Source organism: Anolis carolinensis, chromosome 2 (genome assembly GCF_035594765.1).
Source record: "Anolis carolinensis isolate JA03-04 chromosome 2, rAnoCar3.1.pri, whole genome shotgun sequence".
NCBI lineage: Eukaryota > Metazoa > Chordata > Lepidosauria > Squamata > Dactyloidae > Anolis > Anolis carolinensis.
In genome coordinates this window covers 1280161-1293311 of record NC_085842.1, presented here as the reverse complement: position 1 = coordinate 1293311, position 13151 = coordinate 1280161, and the positions used below count along the sequence as shown (strand labels likewise).

General features: G+C 48.7%; 1 protein-coding gene across 2 annotated transcripts; it reads left to right on the top strand.

Annotated features, from left to right (window-relative positions):
* Positions 1-2595: 2595 nt before the first annotated feature.
* Positions 2596-12641, top strand: pfdn6 (prefoldin subunit 6). Of its 2 annotated transcripts, XM_003228828.4 has the most exons (5): positions 2596-2738; positions 8755-8871; positions 10670-10740; positions 11231-11355; positions 12424-12641. In XM_003228828.4, the coding sequence occupies exons 2-5, from the start codon at positions 8808-8810 to the stop codon at positions 12551-12553; spliced, it is 390 nt and encodes a 129-aa protein (XP_003228876.1). In that variant the 5' UTR covers positions 2596-2738; positions 8755-8807; the 3' UTR covers positions 12554-12641. The 2 variants fall into 2 exon arrangements, with proteins under 2 accessions (XP_003228876.1, XP_062828948.1); XM_062972878.1 differs by lacking the exon at positions 2596-2738 and having other exon boundaries at positions 8651-8871.
* The last annotated feature ends 510 nt before the right edge of the window (positions 12642-13151 follow it).

Genomic DNA, 13151 nt, shown 5'->3' with positions numbered 1-13151 from the left:
CAATTATAATAGTGAATTATAATTATTATTACATTGTATTACATCATAATATCTTTATTAATATTGCATGCATATACAGTAGAGTCTCGCTTATCCAAGCTAAACGGGCTGGCAGAAGCTTGGATAAGCGAATATCTTGGATAATAAGGAGGGATTAAGGAAAAGCCTATTAAACATCAAATTAGGTTATGATTTTACAAATTAAGCACCAAAACATCATGTTATACAACAAATTTGACAGAAAAAGTAGTTCAATACACAGTAATGCTATGTAGAAATTACTGTATTTACGAATTGAGCACCAAAATATATTGAAAACATTGACTACAAAAATGCATTGGATAATCCAGAAACTTGGATAAGCGAGTCTTGGACAAGTGAGACTCTACTGTACAATATATTATAATATTAGCATAGTATATTATTATTATTATTATTATTATTATTATACAGGAGACACGGAGGAGTGTTCTTTTGGTCCTGATTGACTTGCGACACTTCCACTCCCTTGAGCCGCATTTCCATCCACTGTTCATTTATTGCAGTTAAGCTCTATGTGTGGTCGAAGGCTTTCATGGCTGGAATCACTGGGCTGCGGTGAGTTTTCCGGGCTGCCTGGCCATGTCCCAGAAGCATTCTCTCCTGACGTTTCCCCCACATCTATGGCAGGCATCCTCAGAGGTTGGAAAGGAGGCAAGTGAGGTTTCTGTATCTGTGGGATAATGTCCAGGGTGGGAGAAAGAACTGGGTTGTTGTATGTCTTTCGGGCTGCCTGGCCATGTCCCAGAAGCATTCTCTCCTGACGTTTCCCCCACATCTATGGCAGGCATCCTCAGAGGTTGGAAAGGAGGCAAGTGAGGTTTCTGTATCTGTGGGATGATGTCAAAGGTGGGAGAAAGAACTGGGTTGTTGTATGTCTTTCGGGCTGCCTGGCCATGTCCCAGAAGCATTCTCTCCTGACGTTTCCCCCACATCTATGGCAGGCATCCTCAGAGGTTGGAAAGGAGGCAAGTGAGGTTTCTGTATCTGTGGGATGATGTCAAAGGTGGGAGAAAGAACTGGGTTGTTGTATGTCTTTTGGGCTGCCTGGCCATGTCCCAGAAGCATTCTCTCCTGACGTTTCCCCCACATCTATGGCAGGCATCCTCAGAGGTTGGAAAGGAGGCAAGTGAGGTTTCTGTATCTGTGGGATGATGTCAAAGGTGGGAGAAAGAACTGGGTTGTTGTATGTCTTTTGGGCTGCCTGGCCATGTCCCAGAAGCATTCTCTCCTGACGTTTCCCCCACATCTATGGCAGGCATCCTCAGAGGTTGGAAAGGAGGCAAGTGAGGTTTCTGTATCTGTGGGATGATGTCAAAGGTGGGAGAAAGAACTGGGTTGTTGTATGTCTTTCGGGCTGCCTGGCCATGTCCCAGAAGCATTCTCTCCTGACGTTTCCCCCACATCTATGGCAGGCATCCTCAGAGGTTGGAAAGGAGGCAAGTGAGGTTTCTGTATCTGTGGGATGATGTCAAAGGTGGGAGAAAGAACTGGGTTGTTGTATGTCTTTCGGGCTGCCTGGCCATGTCCCAGAAGCATTCTCTCCTGACGTTTCCCCCACATCTATGGCAGGCATCCTCAGAGGTTGGAAAGGAGGCAAGTGAGGTTTCTGTATCTGTGGGATGATGTCAAAGGTGGGAGAAAGAACTGGGTTGTTGTATGTCTTTTGGGCTGCCTGGCCATGTCCCAGAAGCATTCTCTCCTGACGTTTCCCCCACATCTATGGCAGGCATCCTCAGAGGTTGGAAAGGAGGCAAGTGAGGTTTCTGTATCTGTGGGATGATGTCAAAGGTGGGAGAAAGAACTGGGTTGTTGTATGTCTTTCGGGCTGCCTGGCCATGTCCCAGAAGCATTCTCTCCTGACGTTTCCCCCACATCTATGGCAGGCATCCTCAGAGGTTGTGGGGTATGGAGAAAACAAAGAGGTTAATATATATCTGTGGAAAGTCTAGGGTGAGAGAGGTCAGTGTGAATCTTGCAGTTAATCACCTTAATTAGCATTGAAAAGCTTATCTGCTGTCTCCTTCCTGCGTCTGGGGCATCCTTTGTTTAGAGTCGTTAGCTGCCCCTGGTTGATTCATGTCTGGAACTCCTCTGTTTGCAGAGTGTTGCTTCTTATTTACTGTTCTGATTTTGGAGTTTCTTTTTTTTAATACTGGCAGCCAGATTTTGTTCATTTCCATGGTTTCCTCCTTTCTATTGAAGTTGTCCACATGCTTGTGGATTTCAATGGCTTCAATGATAGTTGTTGGAGTGGTCCAGCATTTTTGTGTTCTCAAATAATAATATCCTGTGTCCAGGCTGGTTCCTCAGGTGCTCTGCTGTGGCTGACTTCTCTGGCTGAGCCAGTCTGCAGAGCCTCTCATGTGCTTTGACTCGTGTCTGGGCATCGCTGCTGCTGCGTTTGGGGGTCCCCGTGTAGACTTCGTGTCCACAGCTGCATGCCCGGCCACTCAGACTCAGCCAGAAAGCCTCTTTCTTCCGCAGCAGCGGGGATTCCCAACTGGGAAAGGGGGCTCTGTCCCTTTAAGGCCAAGCCCCGCCTCCCTTTGGGCGCCTCTCTGCCTGCGCCGGCCATGATGGCACCGGGCGGAAGGAGGGCTCCGGGTGACGTCACGGCAGGGCCGCCCCGCCCCGTTCCCTTGGAGACAGGCGGGCGCTTCCGGTTGGGCCTAGCCGAGGACGAGGCCTTTCAGCGCGTGAGTGGGAGAAGGGAGGGAAGGCGGCGGGAGCGAGGCCGGGGCCGGGGCGCCTGGAGGGAGGGAGGGAGGGAGAGGCAGGGGCGGCGTGCTTGTTGTCCCAGGGCCCCCGTGTTCTCCTCCACCCCGGTTCCCCCCGTGTTGCCCGAGAGAGGCCTGAGGGAATCCCCCGCCCACAAACACGCATGCGTACAATATCATACAGCGAGAGAGAGAGAGAGAGATAAATTGGCTTAAAGGCTTAAAGAACCCAGATTGAAAATAGTGGAGAACATGTAGAAAGAGCCATTCTATACGTTTTGAGTTACTGATAATAAGGTGTACCCAGTGTTAGAATTGTGTTGTCGAAGGCTTTCATGGCCGGGATCACAGGGTTGTTGTATGTTTTCCGGGCTGTGTGGCCATGTCCCAGAAGCATTCTCTCCTGACGTTTCGCCCACATCTATGGCAGGCAACATCTATGGCCTCACCACCTCTGAGGATGCCTGCCACAGATGTGGGCGAAACATCATGTTTGACAAGAAATGGACAGGAAAAGGAGTTCAGTGTTATGTAGTAATGACTGCATTTATGAATTTAGCACCAAAACATGGCAACATGGACTACAAAAACACCCGGGCTGTGGCGCAGGCGGGAGAGCAAGCCAGCTGCAACTAGCTGCAATGAATCACTCTGACCAGGAGGTCATGAGTTCGAGGCCCGCTCGGAGCCTATGTTTGTCTTGTCTTTGTTCTATGTTAAAAGGCATTGAATGTTTGCCTATATGTGTCATGTGATCCGCCCTGAGTCCCCTTCGGGGTGAGAAAGAAGGGCAGGATAGAAATCATAGAATCATAGAATCATAGAATAGTAGAGTTGGAAGAGACCTCATGGGCCATCCAGTCCAACCCCCCGCTAAGAAGCAGGAAATCGCATTCAAAGCACCCCCGACAGATGGCCATCCAGCCTCTGCTTAAAAGCCTCCGAGGAAGGAGCCTCCACCACGGCCCCGGGGAGAGAGTTCCACTGCCGAACAGCCTTTTTCACAGTGAGGAAGTTCTTCCTGATGTTCAGGTGGAATCTCCTTTCCTGTAGTTTGAAGCCATTGTTCCGTGTCCTAGTCTGCAGGGCAGCAGAAAACAAGCTTGCTCCCTCCTCCCTATGACTTCCCTTCACATATTTGTACAAATGCTGTAAGTAAATAAATAAATAAATAAATAAACAAAAACGATGACTACTAAAAGGCAGACTGCCATGGGATAATACAGAACCTTGGTTAAGTGAAGCTTGGATAAGTGAGACTCTGAGCACTCTGGTGGAGAGCGACTAATTAAGAAATAAAGTGAAGTGAAGTGAAGTACTGTATGTGTGTCAGGGAAAGTCGGCACTGGGATGGGGCTGTCACACGCTATGTTTTGAAATGTGCTCTTCCTTCAAAAGTGTGCTTCAGGGATGCCGGCTGCACCGGGAGGGAGGCTGGCCCTGGTTGTGTCACTGGCACCTCCCTCCCTCCATCCCTTCATCCCTTCTCTCCTTCCTCCCTTCACCCTTTCCTTCTTCATCCCTTTCTTCCTTCTCTCCTTCCTCTCTCCCTTCTTCCTTCCTTCCTTTCTTCTATCCTTTACAGCAGGGGTCCCCAAACTTTTTAAACAGGGGGCCAGTTCACGATCCTTCAGACCATTGGAGGGCCGGACTATAGTTGGCCACCGAGCAATAAATAATAATAATAATAACAACAATAATAATAAATAAGAGGCCCTTTGGGCCATTGAGTCCAATCCCCCTTTGCCTTTGTGCACCGAAAGCACAGGCAAAGCACCCCTGACAGATGGCCACCCAGCCTCAATGTTACTAATAATAATAAGGGTTGTAAGAGAAGAAGAGACCCCTTGGGTCATTTAGCCCAACCCCCTTCTGCCCTTGTGCCGTGGGGGCCGGATAAATGGCTTCAATGGGCCGCATTCGGCCCCCGGGCCTTAGTTTGGGGACCCCTGCTTTACAGCCTGTTCCCCGGTCGGTGCTTTGGATCCGATGTGTGTCGTGCGTCTTGTGCCTGTGTGAAACTGACCTCTGCAACATTCTCTCTAATCATGAATAATCATTAATAATTACTCTCTCTAACAATAAGAGCCGGTTTCCCAACACAAACAGCCTCAACGTGGGACCCAGGACCCCTTCCAGGGCAGGCTCAGCAAGGCCTCTCCGCTCTGATTCAAGCCAGTGCCTTCTATTTATTTCTCTGAGGTTGCAGCCCTCATCAATGGCTTACATAGGCAGGTGGGTTAATAGGAAGGGAAAGCCTTGGTCGACGGCTACCGGGAGCAGGTGTCACTCAGAGGGGCTCTTTTCTCAGGTTTGCAGCAAGCTTGGAAGGGGTTCACCTAACCTCCTCCCCAAGGAGACCCTTCGCAGGCTTCTAGGATGATCTGTGAATGTTTGCTGAAATGAGCAGCAGCTGAGATCTCGGGATAAAAGGTTCTGAAAAAGAATAGCTCTTTGGAAGCAGAAAACGTTATATCTTCATACTCCTGCCTTGGCTCTTCTGCATTCAATGGCGGTGAAACATCAGGAGAGAATGCTTTTGGAACATGGCCACACAGCCCGCAAAACACACAACAACCCATTGGTCTCTCTGTGTGCCTGCCTTCCTTTCTCCCCTCCTGTCCCCTTCCTTCTTAGACTGATACATCCCAGGGACACACTGCATTTTTGAGCACATGGCAAGCCCCTGCGTCCTCCTCCATATTTTTCTCCTATGAGTATGGAGAAAGACGTGATGCCTGCAGTTCCTTAGATCTACCAGGGAAGCCCTCCTCTCGGTCCCAAGTGTGCTTGGTGGGAATGAGAGAGGGGGCCTTCTCGGTGGTGGCCCCCGACCTTGGAATGCCCTCCCGAGGGAGATTGGGCATTGAAGGCGTGGCTTTTCCCACAAGCCTTGGACCATGTTCAGAATCCCTTCATGAATATATTTCAGGACCTAGAGATTATTTCACTGTGCACTTTATGAGACTGATATTGATTGTAGTTGTTTTATTCCTGCTGCTATTGTTGCATTTTACTGATCTTAACCAAAGGGTTTTGTGATGTTTATGTTGGTTATTATTGCTTTTGTGTTACTGTCTTTACATTTTGTGTATTTGTACCTTGAGTGCTTTGTGAGCTGCCCCAAGTACCTCTGGCGGGGTATCAATAACATTTTATTATTTACTAGCTGTGCCCGGCCACGCGTTGCTGTGGCTTTTTTTTTAGTGATGTTGGTCAATCTACATTGGGTTTTATTTTTGTTGTGACCGTCAACAAAAATTATACAGTATTATTTATTCATTTATTACATTAAAGACATGATAGGATATTACACTATAACATATAATAGTATACGACTATTTCACAATATTAGTAGTAATATATATATATATATATATATATATATATATATATATAATTATATAATTATATAATTATATTGTTTTGTTATTAGTATTATATTGTAGTGTATTATAATATTATTAGCAGTATTATATGTATATACAATGTATTGTATTATTATATATATTAATATATTGCAAATTGGCCCCAGAGTACGGAATGGCCTTGTAGTTTCAAAGCCTGGGTGGTTCCATGTGTTAGAGGGGGGGAATGCTTTTTTGGGAGGTGCTAGGTGGTCCTGATTGTTTCCTGGATGGAATTCCAGTGTTTTCAGAGTGTTGCTCTTTATTTACTGCCCTGAGATGAGAGAGTGATGAGTACGGAATGGCCTTGTACCTTCAAAGCCTGGCGGCTTCCATGCCTTGGGGGGGGGGGGGGAGAGAATCGTTTGGTGGGAGGTGTTAGCTGGGTGTGATTGTTTCCTGGATGGAATTTGTGTGTTTTCAGACGGTTGTTGTTTATTTACTGTGCTGAGATGAGAGAGTGATGAGTACGGAATGGCCTTGTAGGTTCAAAGCGTGGGTGGTTTCCTGTGTGAAGGGGGGAATCCTTTGGTGGGAGGTGTTAGATGGCCCTGATTGTTTCCTGGATGGAATAGCTGTGTTTTTAGAGTGTTGATCTTTATTTACTGTCCTGAGATGATATTGTTGTGTATTATTGTACCACAGTAATTATTTCATATTACAGTAGAATCTCACTTATCCAACATTTGTTTATGCATGTGAGCCGCCCCGAGTCCCTTCGGGGAGATGGGGCGGGATATAAAAATAAAGTTGTTTATTATTATTATTATTATTATTATTATTATTATTATTATTATTATTATTATGCAGTGTTCTGGATTATGCAGTGGAGTCTGCCTTTTAATAGTCAAATGTTTTTGGAGTGAGTGTTTTTAATGTATTGTGATATTTTGGTGGTAAATTTGTAAATACAGTAATTACTACATAGCATTACTGTGCATGGAACTACTTTTTGTTTCAAATTTGTTGTATAACATGATGTTTTGGTGTTTAATTTGTATAATGATTACCTAATTCGATGTGTAATTGCTTTTCCTGAATCCATACTTATTATCCAACATATTTACTTATGCAACGTTGTGCCGGCTTGTTTATGTTGGATAAGTGAGATTCTAGCGTATATTTATAATGTGATATTATTTGTTTAGAAGTGGATTATATGAGGCGCCTTCTGTTATAACAATAATAATTATTATAGTCTTGAATGATTATCATTGTGATAAAAATAATAACTTACCACTTATTATTAGTTGTTATTATATTGTTGAATGATTATCAATGTTATAATAATAATTATTAATTTGTGAATGATTATTACTATAATAATAATAATAATTTTCTATTATTACGATTTGTTAATACATTGTTGAATGATTGTCAGTGTTATAATAATAAGAATTGACTATTATTATGAATTATTATGTTTTCCAATGATTATCAGTATTATAATAATAATAAATTAGTATTATTATTGGTGATTATTACATGATCAGTTATTATTATATTAATAATTATTACAGGGAAGGGAAAGGTGAGGGCGATAGTGTTTGAGAGGGAAAAAAGGGGGGCTTCTGAGGCATTGGAGGGGTTCTAATTTGTAGGTGAGAACAACAACAACAACAACAACAGAAAAGGGGGAAGCTCAGCCTGGGCCAACTTGGGCCTTCCCTTGACTTGTTTTGGGCGCCAACTTCCACCCTTCCTGGCCTGAGGCTCTTGACTTTTCCCCCCGTCAGCCGTTTAACCGGGTGAGGGGGAAAAGGAAGGGTCCTGAGGCCGGGAAGGGCGGGGGTTGGCGCCCCAAACAACTTGAGGGGAGGTCCAGGCCTGCTCGAGGGCCATGCCCCCCTCTTCCCCCCTCACCTTGAAGAGCTTGAAGACCTCCGAGAAGAACCGAGAAGGGATAAGGAGAGAGCTTGAGGCGGGGGCTCTGCGGGGCCTTCCTCGTGCTGAGGGAGGGGGGGGAGGGGCGGGAGGAGGGGGCCTGAACGGCAACCGGGGCCCTCCATGGGCCCTGAGGGGGGAGGAGATCGAGGGGGAGAGGGCAGAGAGCGACGTGAGGCCCGCACGCCTCCCAGCGCGGCCTCCTCCATCCCGCGCCCAGCAAGGAATCGGCCTCCCTGCCTTCCTTCCTTCAGCTCTGAGGCGAGGTGTGTGTGTGCGCGCAGGAAAGGATGGGAGGGGTGAGCGCAGGCGCACATCGCCTGTTGCGGTTTTTGGCCGTTTGTGGCCCTGTGATTGTGTTTGTCATATAAATGTGTTGTATCTTACTGGAGCCGTGGAGGATGGGTTGTGTTGTCAAATTTCGAGGTTGGGGGGCCTGTAGTTTTGTTGTTTTGTGGGTCGCCGTGATGCCATCACTCTTTTATATATATAGATTGTTACTTAGATGGCCAGGTCCTGTTGACTTTCCTGCCTAGTTATGTAGCTCTTTGAATGAAGTTTTGTGTAACTTGCCAAAGACTGGCTCTGCTCCCTGAATTGCAGAAGCACCATTGTTCCCTTGCCGGTACCAGGAGCTCCTGTTCTGCTGAACTGCGGTTGTTGCTGCCTTCCCCCTTTGACTGCCTTTTCCTTTCCTGGGAAAGACCCCAGACCCATAACCCAGGTCCTGCGGAAAGAGAGAGGCTCCCGGGCGGGAATGGCGGAGCCCCTGCAGAAGAAGCTCCAGGCCGAAGTGGAGAAGTACCAGCAGCTGCAGAAAGGTGAGGCCGAGGGAGGAAGACGAGGAGGAGGAGGAGGCCTTGGCCTAGGACTGAGACACGAGGAGTCCCAGAAGCCACAGGGTTGGGAGGGACCCCAAGGGCCACCCAGGGCCACCTCCTTCTGCCAGGCAAGGAGACACAACCCAAGCCCTCACAACAGATGGCCATCCAGCCTCTGACCAAATCCTCCAAAGAAGGAGTTCCCACCGGACTCCGAGGCAGAGAGTTCCCCTGCTGAACAGCTCTTCTTCTTAACCCCAGGAAGTCCTTCCTCATGTTTAGGAGGAATCCCGTTCCCTGCCGTTTCACCTCCTGGCTCCATTGTCTCTTAGTCTCCAGAGCAGCAGGAAGGAAGCCTTTCCCCCTCCTCTTCCTTACCAATGGGACGTCTTTTCGGATATTGAAACATGGCTGCAGTACAGCCTTTAAAGCCCTAAACAGCTCTGGTCCAGACTATTTGACAAACCCCATCTTTCACTATAGACCAACTCGGACACTATGGTTATCAGGGGAGGCCCTGCTCTCAATCCCACCCCGTCCCAAGCGTGGTTGGTGGGAACGAGGGAAAGGACCTTTTCCATGGCCGCCCCTCACCTCTGGAGCCCCGTTCCTAAGGAGGTAAAGGTGGCCCCCTCCCTCCCCGCCTTCAAGAAACAGGTGAACAGGTATTAAATCATATTAAGACGTACCTTTGCTCACTGGCTTATGAGGAGGAGGACTAGATGGCAATGCCCCCATTATACCTCGGATTAATAGCAACCATCCGTATCCGTGCCCTGATCGACCAACCAGCTCAATAGACATCTTGAGCAATGATCAATCAATTTGCCCCCAAGGAACTGGGAAGGCTTCTGTTCCATGTTCAATGTTTTGTTTTATATCTGAAATAACAGGCTGCATTTCTAATTAAATTTTAGCTAAGTCATAATTTGTTTTTATATATTGGGTTGTCAATTTTCGTTATTATGGGTGTATTGTTGTTGTGTTTGAGCATTGAATATTTCCCTTTTATGTTTGGAACCCGCCCTGAGTCCCTCCAGGGAGATAGATAGGGTGGAATATAAATATTATTATTATTATTATTATCATTACAGCCTGAATGATTGATAGAGCTTGGAGGACGTTTGGGCTGTAAATTGCATAAACAACATGCAGAATAATTTCTTGCATGTTTCAATATCCAAACAAAGGCAGTAAGCCTGGTTTGCAGTCTGCTCTGGGAAAAAACTCCTTTCCTTGAGTTCCTTAAATTTGTAAACAATTCTGAGCCATTTGATGAGGGGAGAGACCCATGTTCAACCGATTTGTATTTCACAATTCTGTGTCTAATTCAGTTTAGTATTTATATCTTGTGAGTTTTTAAAATGGTTTTTTTTTTTGCTGTTGAGAGCCACCTTGAGCCTCGTTTTAAGAGGGGAAATTGGGATATCACTATAGTAGTAGTAGTAGTAGTAGTAGTAATAATAAATGCATTAAAGTAGCTGCAATATGGGAAAAAACTGTTTCCATCCCAGGCCAGGGATAAGATTGTTTCTGCCCTCATTAGATATTTGTAATGATGGGAACTGTTTTGAGAAGTTAGCAGCTTTGCTGGCACTTAAGAAACAAAACTGGAGCATATGATTAGAATAGATGAAGATATCTCTCAAAGCAAAGGCAGAGAGATGCAGTGGGTTGGACTGGGTGGCCATTGGGGTCCCTTCCAGCCGAGGTCCCACAGAACCGGGCTTTGGGTTGTCCCAAGGGGTCTTTGGGGTCCCTCCTGACCCATTTCCTGGGCCGCCCTCTCCTCTTCCAGATATCAGCAAATGCATGTCATCCCGGCAGAAGCTGGAGGCCCAGCTGACCGAGAACAACATTGTGCAGGAGGTGAGTCCGGAGGTCTCCTGGGCCTCTCTCTGCGCTTCTTTGCGGAAACAGTTCTATCCCGAGTCCCCAGGGTGGCCGGCAAAGGCACCCGTTTCCAACATCAAAGGACAAAATGACCATGGGTTGTTTCTTGCTTAAGACCAGGGCTGAAACCTGGGCCCAGAGGCCTCCCTTGGTGCCCCAAAGGTCCCAGTGGCCAAGGCTCTGTGCGGAAGGAAGGAGCCCTCTCGCACAATGGGGCACGGAGGAGGGCTGCTCTCACACACCACGCTTCCTTTGTGGTGGTGGTGTTGTTGCTGGTGTGTGCCTTCAACTTGTTTCCTTTGATGTTTCTTGCCTCCAAGAGGTTCCCGACTTCTCCTTCCTGGGGTTTCCTTGGCCAATCTTCCTCTGGGGCTCAGAGAGAGGGGCGTCTCCCCCAGGACCCCCACCCCAGGGCCCCTGAGTCCCAACCCCATGCCCAGGCCTGACCCTCCCCTTCCTTCTCTAGGAGCTGGGCTTCCTGGACGCCTCGAACTCCGTCTTCAAGCTGATTGGGCCCGTCTTGGTGAAGCAGGACATGGAGGAGGCAAAGGCCACGGTGGGGAAGAGGCTGGAGTACATTGCGGGGGAGATGTGAGTGAATCTGGGAAGGCAGGTGGGGGGGGGGGCAGAGGTGGAGGGAGGGGCCCTGGCCGCAGACACAGCCCCTTTCCTTGGGCCCCCCAGGGTCAGCATCAGAGGAACGGAGGGAGGGAGGGAAGGAATGGAGGGAGGGCAGAGGGAGCTCCGGACTGGCTCAGGGGGTCCTGCACCACCTTCACTCCCTTCCGCTCAAGGAGAGGCTTCCCTGCCCCACAGACTCTGCTCCTGAGGCAAAGATGGGGCAGCACCACGCTCTGGCCACTCCAGTCCCTTCCTCCATTAAGCTCTGCAGTGGAGCCCACAGTCCAAAGGGCCAAGAGACGAGGAAAGACCTCTCTGACCACTGGTCCCTCGCAGTTGGAAGGGACCCCAAGGGACATCTAGTCCAGCCCTGACGTATGGCCCCCCCGTTATTGCTGAAAGGCCTCCAGAGGAGACCCCACCGGACTCCCAGGCTGTCCATGTCCCACTAGATTGGGAAGGGACCCCAAGGGATGTCCAGTCCATCCCCTCTGGCCAGGCAGGAAAGGCACAATCCAAGCCCTGCTGTCTCTGAGTCGGAGAGAGGCCTCGTGGTGCTCCTTTCTCAATTGAAAGGGAATAAGGTGCACAAAAGACTTCTGGGAAGAAGGAGGAGAAGGAGAAAGGGCAGGAAGCAGAGACACCTTGAGCTACACAGATCTGGGAAACGGGTGCAAAACAAGGCAGCAGGCGTGCGCCCCACGGCTCCCTTCATCCCATACATACAAGTGTTGAGGCCTCTTCCCTTCTGGGACGCAGAGACATGGAGCTCTGGTTTCAAACCCCAGGAAAGAGAGACTCCGTCTCAGTGTATTAGGAAGGCCTTCCTGGCACTCAGAGCTGTCCTGCGGGGGAATCTGCTGCAGGGGAATCAAGCGGAGCCTCCTTTTGAGCAGAGGCAGGATGGCCCTCTGTCGGGAGGGCTTGGGTTGTGTTCTCCTGAGGGGGTGGGCTGGCTGTTCCCTGGGATCCCCGCTGGAGGGAGGACTTGGGAGCAATGCACCCCCCCCCTCCCCTTGACTGGCTCTTCTCTTGCAGCAAGCGCTATGAGGCCCAGATGCAGGACCTGGAGAGGAAGTCGGAGCAGCAGCGGGACCTGCTGGGGAGGCTGCAGCAGGACTTCCAGAAGGCCCAGGCCCCGGGCAAGGCAGCCGCCCTCAAGGCCTGAAGGAGGAAGGAAGGAGAGAAGGAAAGAAAAGAAACGGAGGGCCAGCTGCTGGCTCCTCCGGTCACAATAAAACCAAGCCACACCTGTGTCCCTCCCTCTCTCAGTCTCTTACTGTTGCACCCAGGGGTGATTTGTGTTACCCAGGAGGGTTTGTGTCTGTAGGATCCTTGCTGTCTGCAGCAGAGCAGCCGGTGCTGGAGTATGAGCAGGTGGCAGGGAACAGGAGAGAAACACACAGGGAAGGTTTTTGTAAAAAGGTAGAAACTCACTTTTATTGTTGCAGGTGGTGCATCTCTGATAAAAGAGGAGACAGACAAAAAGAGAAGTTGCCTAACTTTGCTGGAAGTGCCCCTCATGTTGCCTCTTCTATATCTCAAGTGCTAAGGCTTCTCTGCTTGCAACTAGGCCGAGTCCCGAAACCCCTTGAAATGGGCACAAGCGGTTGGGGAAACAAAGGCACGCGGAGGAGACGTGTTCCTTGGTGTCGTCTTGTAGGGCTTCCCCCTGGAACGAGGTTCAGTCCCTTTCTCTAAGTGTTGCCTATTTCTCTATTTCTGTCTCCCTCCCTCTTTTGCTTTGGAGACCACCTGCCAGGCCA